Source organism: Athene noctua, chromosome 17 (genome assembly GCF_965140245.1).
Source record: "Athene noctua chromosome 17, bAthNoc1.hap1.1, whole genome shotgun sequence".
Classification (NCBI taxonomy): domain Eukaryota; kingdom Metazoa; phylum Chordata; class Aves; order Strigiformes; family Strigidae; genus Athene; species Athene noctua.
In genome coordinates, this window is record NC_134053.1 from 15,080,284 (window position 1) to 15,093,153 (window position 12,870).

At 62.9% G+C, this 12,870-nt stretch overlaps 1 protein-coding gene across 1 annotated transcript; it reads left to right on the forward strand.

Annotated features, from left to right (window-relative positions):
* On the forward strand, window positions 1–7,221 carry CABP7 (calcium binding protein 7). The gene is made up of 5 exons (XM_074921075.1): window positions 1–795; window positions 4,390–4,533; window positions 6,046–6,158; window positions 6,696–6,849; window positions 6,987–7,221. The coding sequence occupies exons 1-5, from the start codon at window positions 687–689 to the stop codon at window positions 7,112–7,114; spliced, it is 648 nt and encodes a 215-aa protein (XP_074777176.1). The 5' UTR covers window positions 1–686; the 3' UTR covers window positions 7,115–7,221.
* The last annotated feature ends 5,649 nt before the right edge of the window (window positions 7,222–12,870 follow it).

Below are 12,870 nucleotides of genomic sequence, written 5' to 3' on the forward strand. Positions count from 1 at the left end.
TCCCCGGATTCCGCCGCCGCTTCCCCGGGGCCGCGGCCGAGGATGCTCCGTCTGCCGGCGGCGGCGGGGGGGGAGCGTGTGCGCGGCGCCGGGGGCTGAGCCAGCGGCGGGGAGCCGAGCCCCGGCCCTGCCCGGGACACTTAGCGGGGGAGGAAGAAGAGGAGGAGGAGGAGGGAGGAGGAGGAAGAAGAGGCCGCCCTCGGCCTCGGCCCCGCCATGCCGGGCCCCGCCGGGGAGCGTGGCCCGGCGGCAGCGGCCCCCCGGGGGCTGTGAGCGGCCCGGGGCTGGCGGAGGGGGGGCCCCGGAGCGGCATGGCCAGCCCCGTCCCCCCCGCCGCCGCCGCCGCCGCCGGGATTTAGCCGGTGCCTGGATGCTCTCGCCTCCCGTTTCCACTTCGGGCGGGCATGTGCGCGGGGGAACCGGGCCGCCCCCAGCCTCCTCCGGCGCGGACCCCCCCGGCGCCCTGACTCCCCGGTGAGGGGCTCCGCCGCCAGCCCCGTCCCGCCGCCGGCCCCGGAGGACGGGGAGCGCCCGCCCGCCCTGGCCCCCTCGAGCCGGTGGGTGCCGGGCGGGGGGCGGCGGGCACCGGCAACTTGTTCTTAGCGTACCCCGGTACCGGCTGGGGAACCCCCCCTTTCCCTCGAGGAGATTTGGGTTTAAACTTTGGCTTTTGGGAAGCCCCGAAGATGCCTTTCCACCCGGTGACGGCGGCTTTGATGTACCGGGGGATCTACACCATCCCCAACATCCTCGCCGAGCAGCACCCCGTGGAGATCCCCGAGGACGAGCTGGAGGGTGAGCGGGCCGGGGGGGGGGGGCTCGGGGGCTCGGGGCATCCCATGTGGGGTGCGGGGTGTTGGGGTGCGCGGCCCCCCCGCCCCGGTGCCGCGGGAAGGTTGAAGGCGAGCGGGATGCGGATGGATGGATGGATGGATGGATGGGGAGGAGGAGGAGGGGGGGAGGAAGGAAAGCGTGGGAGAGAGCCCGGCAGCGGGGGGGGGGGGTGGGGGGGGGTGGTGTTGCGGGGGGTTGGGGGGGTCCCGGCCCCGGTGTCGCCCTTGTGACAATATGACACAGCAGGGACCGGCGGTGGCGGCGCGGGGCCGGACCCCCCCGGCGTGGCGGGGCCACCCTCCCCGCTGTCATAATATGACAGTGGCTGGCGGCGCGGGGGGCCCTGGGGGCGGCTGTCACCCGGGTCACCCCACCCGGGTCACGGCGGCCCCACGCAGCCCCGATGCCACCGGGCTCTGGCCGGGAGGAGCTGCCGCCGGGAGGGGGGGGGGGGGGTTCTGCCCACCCGTGCGATGAGCGGGGCCGATCTCAGCTCGCTAGCGCCAGAATGGCTTTTTCCACCCCAAAAGTTTGCCGGGGCGGCGGGACGGACGCTACCGGTACCCCCAGGCGGCTCCGACTCGGGGTGTCCCAGGGGAGCCCCACTCTGCTGGGGCAAGCAGCACCCATGGCCCCCAGCACCCCCCAGCGCCAGCACTGGCACCGCAGGGGAAACTGAGGCACCGGGCAGCCCCACGCACGGCCCGGGGTGTGTGTGGGTGTGTGTGTGTGTGTGTGTGTGTGTGTGTGTGGGCATCGGGCCTGGGGACTCCCTGTGGGGAAACTGAGGCACGGAGCTCCGAGGCTTGAGCAGGGGGGTGAGGGGCTCCTGCTCCAAAGCCTGGCCAGGAGCCCAGGGTGAGGGGGTGAGGGGCTCCCAGCGGGTGTGCAAGAGTGTGAGTGTGAGTGTGTGCGCACAGCTCTGCAGGCTGCGTGTGCTTATGTGCCTGTTTCCAGCCTCACTGCAGGGGTTGTGCTTGTGTGTGCACGCGTGTGTACATGTACAGCCCCGCTGCACGAGTGTGCTCACACGGCTTCATGCACACGCGCTGCAGGGGGTGTCTCTGTGTGCGTGTGTCTGTGTGTGTGTGTCCACACATCACTGCAGCGCGTGTGTGCACATGTACAGCCCCCCTGCAGGGTGTGTGCACGCACACGGAGCAGGATGGGTCCATACTCACAGCCCTGCTGCAGAGAGCGCGCGTGCGTGTGTGTGTGTGTGCGCACAAGTCCAGCATCACTGCAAGGTGGGGTGTGTGTGCACAAGCATCTCGCTGTGCTCCGGCTGCGTGTGTGCCCGTGTGGGCACATGCACAAGTCCGGCGTCTGTGCGAGGTGTGTGTGCGCACACACAAGTCCAGTGGCACGGCACGGTGGTCGTGTGTGTGCGTCTGTGTGCGAGGCGGTTGTGTGCGTGCACACACACACAAACACACACGCAGCAGCTCTGCACCGCAGTTGTGCGTGTGTCCCGGCTGTGCGTGCGCACCAGCGCGTCGTTCCGAGGTGCGTGTGTGCCCGGCCTCACTGCAGCATGCGCCTGCGCACCCCTGGGCCTGCGCGTGGCCTCGCACGCTCGCCCGTGCCGGGGCACTGTGGCGGTGCACCCCCACCTCCTGCAGCACAGCGGGGTCCCCCCCCAGCACCCCGCCTGCGGCCGCGTGCCCCCTCCTCTGCGCTGCGTGGCTGTGGGGATCGATGGCAGCGGTGGGAGCGCCGAGGTAACACCCCAGGGTGCCAGACACCACCTCTTCCTGGTCACCCTCTGGTTCAAGGGGACATCTGTGACACCCCGCCGCCCTCCCGGCCCCGCAGCAGCCCCTCAGGGCTCCGCGCTGGGGCTCAGAAGGCACAGGGTGCAAACGGGGGCAGGGTGACACTGGCTCGGCCGGGGAGGATCGGGGTGCCCCGCAAGGAGGGGGACACCTTGCTGGGACCCCAGTGTTGGGGTGGCCTTGTCGTTCCCCCAACACCCTGAGCTGGGTGATGGGGAACCACCTTTGGGTGGTCGGGGATGAGCATCTGTGAAGGATGAATTTTGGGGGTGTCTGGACCAGAGCGGGCCTCCCCAGGAGCGCAGGGGGAACCAGGAGCATCCCCCTGCCCAGACAGGGATGCTGGGCATGGAGAAGCTTCACCCATCAGCCTGGTAGGCCAAAACCCCCCAAAACTCCCCCCAAACACCTCAGAAGATGTCACCGATGGGCCATCATCCAGGCAGGGATGTGCCCAAGCACTGGGGATCACTAGCACAACCCTACGTGGTTTTACCCCCCAAAACCAAAGGTCTGAGCCCCATTTTCTCCCAGCCGACCCCTCCAACACGAAGCCCCCGGGCACTGGCCGACCCGCGCGGTTCTGCCGCCCGGCACAGGCAGCTTTGCCTCTTGCAGAGGAAGAGGCATCAACACCCCAGCCTGGCTTCCCAGTGCTCCCAGTACCAACTTGCCCAGTCCCTTCTTTCCCATCGGCCTGGTTCCAGCTCCACGTGTCGAGGGGTATCAAAAAGGCAGAAATTCCCCCCAAAAGGAGCAAAGTCCCAAGCGGGATGGAGCTGATGGGCGCTGTGAGGCTTTTGGTTGAGCAATAGCCACGTGGCGTGGGAAGTGCTGCGCCTCAGTTTCCCCACTGTCACGCTGCAGGGATCTTCCCCCACATCTGAGGGGCTCATTTTGAGCCAGAAACCCCGAATCCTTACATTTTCTCCCTCCTCCATCCTATCTTCCTCTGCAGGGGGGAGGGCTGGACACCAAGGCGACCCCAGCAAGAGCTGGTAATTCTGTGGCTGAAGCGCGGCAGAGCTGCAGCACCCATCTGCAACCCTGGGCTGGGCGCAGAGTCCCCAGGGGAAGCTGTGGGTGCTGGCACAGGCGGCACCCAGCACCCTGCCCATGCCAGCACCCGGGGCGCAGGATGCTCCCAGCTGGGTGCTGCAGCAGTGGAGGGGGGTCTCCTCACGCACAGCCCCCACCCTGGCGGGCGCCCCAAGCTCGGGCATGGCCAGGGAAGGTGTTTTTGGGGAAGGAGTCTGGGTTTTTGGCTGTGGAGGTCCAGGCCAGGGCAAGGGCAGGGTGGGTGCTGCGAGTGGGTGGCTGGAGTTGGAGCAAAGACCTTGGGGTCCGTTGGTGTCCTGTGGGGGTCAGACCCTTCTCGGGGAGGTTGTGGGGTGCACACTGCTGGAGTCAGCATGTGTGTGTGTGCACAGACACCTGTCCTGCCTTACACACCCCTCCCTGTACCCCCACTTGCACAACTACCCCCACCCGCCAACACCCAGACCCCAACACATCCCCATCACCCCCCCCCACACACCCCAGCCTGTAACACTCCCCACCAGGACCATGGACACACACACAGAGTGTTGTTTGGGGGGGCTCTGGTCCCTGCCGGTCGGGGGCAGCTCCTCCTGCCGTGTCTCCGTTCTCCCTCCATGAGGGGGACCCCGCTATGGCCAGAGGGATGGGTAATTCATTGGGGACCACCAGCGCTGCCCATGGGGGATCTGTGGGGACAGGGGCTGGGGGGCAGCCGGACTCACCCCCGCTCCCCCCGCAGAGATCCGCGAAGCCTTCAAGGTGTTCGACCGGGATGGCAACGGCTTCATCTCCAAGCAGGAGCTGGGCACCGCCATGCGCTCTCTGGGCTACATGCCCAACGAGGTGGAGCTGGAAGTCATCATCCAGCGCCTCGACATGGACGGTAGGACCCCAGCGCCCCGGGACGGGGACAGGGACCGGTACCCCCCGCCCCTTGCTTTGTTGAAACACCCAATTTGCCCCATTTCCACCCCACTGGCTGGTGGCTGCTGGACCCAGCGTGGGGTGGGGGATGCAGGAGGGCCTGATCCAGGCTCTGCCTCATGCCCAGAGTCTCCCGCTCATCCGTCATCATCATCATCATTGCCACTGCAGCTTTGTTTAGGAGGATTGAACAATCCTGGAGTGTTTGTGGGCACCTCTCCTGGCTCTGCAAACCTGCTGGGACCAGGCTGCCGGGGCCAGATCCTGCACCCTGGGGTAGATCCTGCACCCTGGGGTGGATCCAGCGCCCCGGACCATGCCCTCAGCACCCAGCAGGGCGGGCTGGCCGTGCATCTCCAACACTCGCTGCCACCATCGGCCTGTCCCTGTTGCTCCCGCACTCACAGGACCTTAAAGAGCTCGTTAATTTATTGGTTTCCTTTTTTTCACCCATTTAAAAGCCTTTCCGGCAGCACTGCCAAGCTGCTGCTCCCTTCATTACTCATCGTTAGTGGTGACCTGACAGCCCCGCCACCAGCGTCCGCAGCCGCAGGATAAGGCCAGCCCATGGCACCCTGTCCCCGCCCCTTCCCAGCCCCCCCAGGGTCACGGCCACCACGGGGGTCCCCAAGGGGCATTGGGGTCCCAGATGGAATTGGGGTTCCAAATGGTGTTTGGGGTCCTGGATGGTGCTGGGGGTCACCAGGCAGTACTGGGGGTCCCCAGATGGCATTAAGGGTCCCAGCTAGCACTGGGGACCCCAACCAGTGTTGGGCCTCCCAGCTGGTGTTGGGGAACCCAAACTTGGTTGGAGGTCCCCACCAAGTGTTGGGGTCCCTGGTTGGTATTGGGGGTCTCCAGATAGTACTGGGGGTTCTCCAGATGGCATTGGGGTCCTGGCTGGCACTGGGGACCCCAGCCAGTGTTGGGCATCTTGGCCAATGTGGGGGGACCCCTAACTTTGCTGAAGGTCCCCAGATGGTGTTGGGGTCCTCAAATGGTTTTGGGGGCTCCCCGACAAGCCATAGGGTCCTGGTTGGTACTGGGGGTTCCCAGCCAGTTTGGGGGTCCCTGGCTGGTGAAGTTCAAGAGTCCAAGGTCCCGTAATACCGGCTGCTGCTCCGGGCCATTGCAGGTGGATGTTAATGACTCCTGAGTGGGATGGGGGGACTCTGGGCACAGCCTGAGCCCCCCAAGTGCTGTGCCCAGAAGCAGGGTCCACCCAGGCTGCCCAGAGCAGGGTGTCCCCAGGCAGTGCCAAACCCAGGAGGAGGGTTCCCAAAAAAAACACTGAGGCTTGGAGCAGAACCCCCTCAGGCTGCACAGGAGTTGGGGTTCATCTGAACATCATCAACTCCAGGAAGGGTGACCCCTCAATCAGCCCCATGGGGACCCTCCTGGGGGGGGAGTTGGGTGTCACATGTGCCCCCGTGCCTGGGCAGGGGGTGACAGCCGCCTCTGTGTTCTACAGGCGACGGGCAGGTGGACTTCGAGGAGTTTGTGACATTACTGGGGCCCAAGCTGTCCACCTCGGGCATCCCGGAGAAGTTCCATGGCACAGACTTTGACACCGTCTTCTGGAAGGTAGGGACACCCCCACCCTCGCCCTGGGGGGCATCACCCCTGGACCCACACCGAGAGCACGGGGGGATGGCTTGGGGTCAGGGTCAGGGTCAAGGTTAGGGTTAGGGTTGGGGCTATGGTCAGGGTTAGAGTTGGTTTAAGGTTTAGGGTTAGAGTTGGAGTCAGGGTTAGGTTTAGGATGAGGGTTAGGATCAGGTTTAGGGTCAGGGTTGGGGTTAGGGTGAGGGTCAAGCTCAGGCTCAGGCTCCAGGTTAGGGTTAGTGTAAGCGTTAGGGTCAGGGTCAGGTACACTGGCCTGAAGCTTTTCTGTCCCCGCCACGGCACGGGGTGGTGGATGGTGCGAGCACCCACCGGGTGCCCCTCACAGGCGCAGCCAGCCCCGCTCTGCTGGGGGGGTTGGCAGGACACCAGACCTTTCCCTGCCAAGAATGGGGAAAAACACAGCACCCAAGGGTGCTGGGGGACCCCACAGCATCACCGTGCCCCCCTGCCCGTGGGGTCAGCCCCTGCCCGAGCCCCCCTGCCCGCTCCCCGCAGTGCGACATGCAGAAGCTGACGGTGGACGAGCTGAAGCGGCTGCTGTACGACACCTTCTGCGAGCACCTCTCCATGAAGGACATCGAGAACATCATCATGACGGAGGAGGAGAGCCACATGGGCACGGCCGAGGAGTGCCCCGTCGACGTGGAGAGTGAGTGCCAGGCACCTGGGGATGCCAAACACCCCCCCCCACACACACACACAGCCCCAACGCCACAGGGATGGCACCTGGGGTAGGGGGCGGAGTGGGGGGGGGGTGTTGGGGTAACCCCCCGGCTCTCCCCCCAGCCTGCTCCAGCCAGCAGATCCGGCAGACCTGTGTGCGGAAGAGCCTCATCTGCGCCTTCGCCATCGCCTTCATCATCAGCGTGATGCTCATCGCCGCCAACCAGGTGCTGCGCAGCGGCATGAAGTAGCGGGGCCGCCCCGAGCGCCTGCCTCCGGCCACCGACGGGGAGCCACACCTGTAGCGAGGAGTATCGAGAGAGATATATATCCATATTCAAATCAGACACGCAAAAACCCCCCCCGGGAGGGGGGCAAACCTGAAGGGGGGAAGACCTGTGCCGGTCCCCGCTGTCTGGAACGATGCGATCGCATGGCTGTTTGCAGAACATGGAAAGACACACAAACACACACAGAAAAGACCCTCGCCAGAAAAAAAACCCCAAACCGTAAGTGCATGTAACGTGCATGGAGCCCCGTGTGCTGCCCCCTCCCCGCGCCGGGGGGCAGATTGCCCCCCCCGGGCGTAGGATCCCATCGGATACACCGATACTATCGTCTATAGCTCTATATTTATGATACAAACCAAATCATCCCCTAAGCAATACACGCGCCTGAGATGGTTTCTAGAGATGGGAGCGTTTGCATGGACTTGGCTGCCAAGGGCTGGATTTCACACACACACACCCCCCGGCCCCCCCGCCCCGGCCCCGTGTCGTGCCTCGGTTTCCCCACCTGCCAGATGGGGGGATGTCGCTGACCTCCCGCGTGATGCATCTTGAGCCGATCTTCCTGGGAAGAGCTGGAGTGACCCCGAGGCCGGGGACCCCGCACCAGCCGGGGCCACTTGCCCTGCACACCCCCAAGCCCCCCCGGCCTGTATGTAGCACCCACCTGGGCACTGGACTGGTTCGGATTTGGGGCCGTTTCTCATTCTTTGGAGTTGTTTTTGGTTGTTTTTGTTTGTTTTTTTTTTCTTTCTTCCTGGTTGGTTGTTTCCGATCTGAAATAAAACTGGGATTTCTGAAGCGCTCTGGGCTGCTGGTGCTCCTGGCAATGTGGGGGGCACACGGGGGGGATGTGATGGCTGCCATGGGAGCACACGTGGGTGCCGCTGAGCTGTTGACAGTGTGCGGATGAGTCCTCCTGGCAACGGAGGGGGGCAATGGCCTGGGCTCTGTGGCCCCCCAACATAAACCTGGGGCTGGAGGGGACCCAGCTCATTCCCAGCAGCTCCTCCCAGTGCTGGGGGGGGTGGGTTACACTCCTGTGTACCCTACCCCAGTCTGGCCGTGGATCCTGCCCTTTCCCAGGGGTCGGTGCAAACACAGAGCAGTTTTATTCCCCCCTCCTCATCTCTGTGCCCCGGTATTTTACGCTGACAGCTAATGACTGTTTTGAGGCCATTTGCCTTACGAAGTGCCTCAACGGCGAGAACACGCAGCGTAAGCCCCTTCCCAAAAGCACTTTCACCTGGATTATCTGGGGGGAGCCAGGATCCGGCCCATGGCAGAGAGGGGCATGGGGGGGCTCAGAGAGACTCTAGGGGGGTCACATACCTGGGCCAGGCTGGGGATTCTGCCCCAGTGCTGGCAGGAAGGGGAGCATCCCTGTTACTCCTGATTTACACCACGGTGGGGTCTGGCCCAGGTGTAACCCCCCCCATGCTGATGAAAACACAGCCATGCTCATGCAAACCGCGGTGGCAATCACCTCTGCGTGTGCTCAGGGGCGCCCGCGCCTGCCTAATGGATCGTCCTCCCCGAGCCCCCAAGTGATGCATTTTTAATGGCAAATAGATTAAAATAATAAATAAAAACAGGGGGGGAAGCTCTCGGTGCCGTGAGTGTATCAGGGAAGGCTGTGGCACCCTGCCGTGGGTGGTGCTGGGGGGTCCCCCCCGTGGGGAATGGGGCTGGAAGGGACCATCCCCGGGGTGTCAGGGCTGGAGCAACCCCAGCCTTCAGCTCCCCGGAGCCCTGTTTGACCCCCCCAGGGGGAAAACACGCTTCCTTGCGCCTGCCCGAGGTTTCCCACCCTCCAGAGGGGCCTCCCCAGCCCTGAGCGGGGGGAGACCCTGGTTTTGGGATACCAGGAGGAATCGGCTGCGTTTTATTGATTTGGGGTTTGGGTGTGTGGGTTGGCTTTTTTTTTTGATCTTGTATAATTTATCAAACAAATTGAACTGAACGTCCAAATGAGAAATGAAAATGGGAAGTGCTCCACGGCAATGAAATCATTTCGGCTGCCTCGCAAATTGGGGGAAGCTCCGCACCCATAATGAAATTTCATCCATCTCCCCACAGAAAGTTTTGATTTTTTATAAACTGGCATTTCCAAAGGAAGCCACGTGGCCTCGGAGATGTGTATATATGTGTATTTTTAACCAGGTCTATTATAGACACTGTGAATAAACATAAGGGGGCCTAAAAGAAAAAGAGGACAATTTAATTTGCTAGAAAATACAATAACATAAAAGAAAAATTAGATAAAAGGAATAATGTGATCCCGCAAGCTCAGCTTTTCAAAGCTGCTCAATTAATTTTGATGGGAATTGGGGGAACGGATTTCTTCAGGCAGGTTTGGAGATGGCAGGTCCCGATTCAGGAGCAGTGGCTGCAGGAGGGCAGCACGGGGGCCCAGCCGTGTCCCCCCCACGCTGGCCTTGCGCCGCTCTGCCGCAGCCGGGGACGGCTCCTTGCGGCTGCTGTGAAACAGCAATGCTCCTCGCTAATTTAATTAAATGCTCGCTAGGAAGGGGGAAAAAAAAAATCTCAGTACGCGAGCACTGCGGTGGGATGAGGGAAGGTGCTGGGGAGGTGCGGGGCTGCCGTGGGTGAGGGGAGGTGTGAGGGAGAAGGACCCTGTGTGGGCGCTGCCGTCGGTCCGCGCTGGACAGAGGAAAACTGGCAGCAAAACCACAGAGGTTTGCAGGGCTGAGCTTGCCATAGCACTGAGAAGTGTTTTGGGAGAGGAAGGGAAGAAGTTGGTGGAGGTTATTTCCCTCTCTGGGGCTGTAAGCAGTGTGGGATGGTCTCAGCCTCATCCCTGTCCCTGTTCCCTCTCCCATCCTCATCCCTGTCCCATCATCTCCATCCTCTCCATCCCCATTCCCATCCTTATTTCCAGCCCTGTCCCTGCCCTGTCCTCATCCCTGCTCCCATCTCCATCCCCATCCCCTTTCCCATCCTGTCCCCGTTCCCATTCCTACTCCCATCCCCATCCCCGTCCCCCTCCTCTCCCAGCAAGAGCTGCCAGAGGACACTGGGCAGAGCCCAGCAGGGCTGCGCCTTGGCAGGGGCCCAGGAGCTGCTCATTTCCCTAAAAGCTTCCCGATAAATTACTCCTCCTTTTGCTCTATAAAAGGCACTTTGGCTCGTGCCCTCGCTAACGGCCCGCAGCTCCTCACGGCCCACCCCGGGACGGTGCCGAGGACGTGGAGGCCCGCGGGGCCGTGCACATCCCCGGCGCATCCTTTGGGAGCCGGGTACCAGCCGCCCATCCCCTGGGCTGTGGAGGAGCCAGGGAGGAGCCGAGAGCTCTGTCCTGCTTTGGCATTGTCCTCCCCGCCGTGCAGCTCTCTGCAAACGGCCTTTTTTCCCCAGGTTAGCCCGCACCAGCTGCGTCCTGTCCCTGGCAGTGATACATGCCATCATTACATCTCCTGACACCACGCTATAAAATACACCCCCATAAAAGCCTGTAATTTACAGGCTCCTACAAGTACCTGGGAGTTACACGGCTCCATGAATACACAACACCCTGCGAGCGATTCGACGGTCGGCCTCAATAGCCTGAGATCATGCAAGCTTTTGAAGGAAAACCCGGTGGTTTTAATTAAACCCCCTCGCCAGCCCCTCTCAGCCTCTCCCGGCCAGGCTGGCGCTTGGCAGGGAACGCTCCCGTTCTCGGCTTTCAGGCTTTATCGGGAGTTTCTGCGTCACGAGCATCTCGTCTCTTCGGGGGCGAGGAAGAGTGCGGAGGGGCTGGGGCTGTGTTTGTGTTTTACACTGTAATTTTCATTTACAGTTCAGTTTTGCAGCTCGCCCAGGGAGCTGCCTGGTGCTCCAGCCTGCTTGGCCAGAGATGTGTTTCTCTACCAAAACTAAGCTGGATCTGGGGAGCAGTTTCGGAACCGTGAAGCTTGTGAGCGTTGGGTAAAGCAACACCTCCGGGACCAGCTGCTGTCCCAGGGATGCTCCAAAACACTCCGGGACTGGAGCACATGGAGCAGGGAGGGGAGCCGGGGGGTGATGAAAGCACATCTCCAAACACGGGTGAGGAACTGCAAAGTCTTTTGAGCGCTGATCGTGAAACAGCCGGCACACGCCGTCCTCCAAACATCCGCGAGAGAGACGGGAGCGGTGGCTCTTGGGTTTGCCTCTGGCGGTGGTGGCCGTGGCCTGGTTAGGAGGGTGCCTGCGCGCGTGGCCTGGCTGCCGCTGCCACTCAGACTCACAGCAAAGCAGTTTGTTGCCCTTTGAAGTCAGCAGACCGGCGGGGGCGATGGGCTGAGCCCCCCCCAGCAGCCCCCAGCTCCCCAGGGCTCTCCCCCGGCGCCGGGGGTGCACATCAAAGCAGGTTGGAGAGAGCAGCCAAAGCTGCTCCTGTGCTGGCTGGGAGCAGAGCCTGGCAGCTCACACCCCCACTCCAGAGCATCCTACAGCCCTTTTGGGGTTCCCCCCCCATTTGGCCTCAGGCAGCTGTGCAACCTCTGCATTCAGGGCAAGGGTCCCCTTCCTCCAGGGGACTCTGATTTACCCCCAAATAGGTGCCACGTGGGTGCTCGTAAAGGGAGCTGAGGGTGGGACACGGGGCTGATGCCGCATCCTCTGAGCCCAAGCCCCCGGGCTCCCCCTTCACAGACCAGCCCACACAGGGCTTGGCGTAGCAACCACGGTCACACCGGGGGAACAGAAACACCCTTTTAGTCCGGTTTAAACCTCACCCAGCCTCTGGCTGAGGGTGATTTCCCCGCTGCAGCAGGGCTCCCGCAGCTCCGCACCCAGCCACGCTGCGGCCGCATCCAGCCCCTGCTCCAGGATGAGTCCCAGGATGGGCCGTGCTGGGGCTGGTGGCTCCCAATGAGCACCTGCCTGCACACCCCGAGGCGGGAGCTCTGCCCTGCCCCAGCGTGATCCAGGCGAGATTTGGCCAAAGGCAGCTGGCTCCTGCCTGCGCTCTTCACGAATCTGGACCCACCGCCTCCCTGCGCGGCCAAACCTGGAATGCGCTGGCAGCGGGCGCTGCCATCCTGGACAGACCCGCTCTGCCGGGGGGGTGGTTCTGGCCGGGATCCCCCGCGCGCTCGGCCGCTCTGCCCTGATGCCGAGAGCACCCACCCGCCTTCCAGAGAAAGCCAAGCCAAGGCCTCGTCCATCCCTCGCGCTCCCGGTGAGGAGGGATGACTCTGTAACAATGCTCACCGCAGCAGCCGTGCAGCTGGGCTTGGCCGTACCAAAGCTGCGCCCTAAAAGCACCCCGACATTCTTCCCCAGGGCACTCTTCCAGAGCAGCAGAGAGGAGCTGAGGCAGGCTGGCGCCCGCGGCCCCTGTGCCTGGCCCTTGGCTCTCAACACAGCCGACACGAGGGTCACGGAGTCGCTCCTCGCCCCTTCCCAGCGCCAGGCCCCAGCACACGGGCCTGACCAGGCAGATCCCAGAGCAGGGAGTGACCCACGGAGGGATCTGCCCCGCAGGCACTCACTGCTTGTTGTTTCCTGGACAAGGAGAAACCTTGGGATATTTTTTTCTCTTTGCTTCTCACCTTCAGCCTCATAGGAGCAGGAACAGAGGGCTTATGGGAGCAACTCAAGCTCATTAGGAGCTCCGGTGCCTGGACCAAAGCAGTTTTACACACTGAATTTAACAGAAGCAAACATAAGTCATGAACACTGGAGGAAATAATAAACACCAATTTTAAAAGCCTGGCTACAGTTTTCCTCCC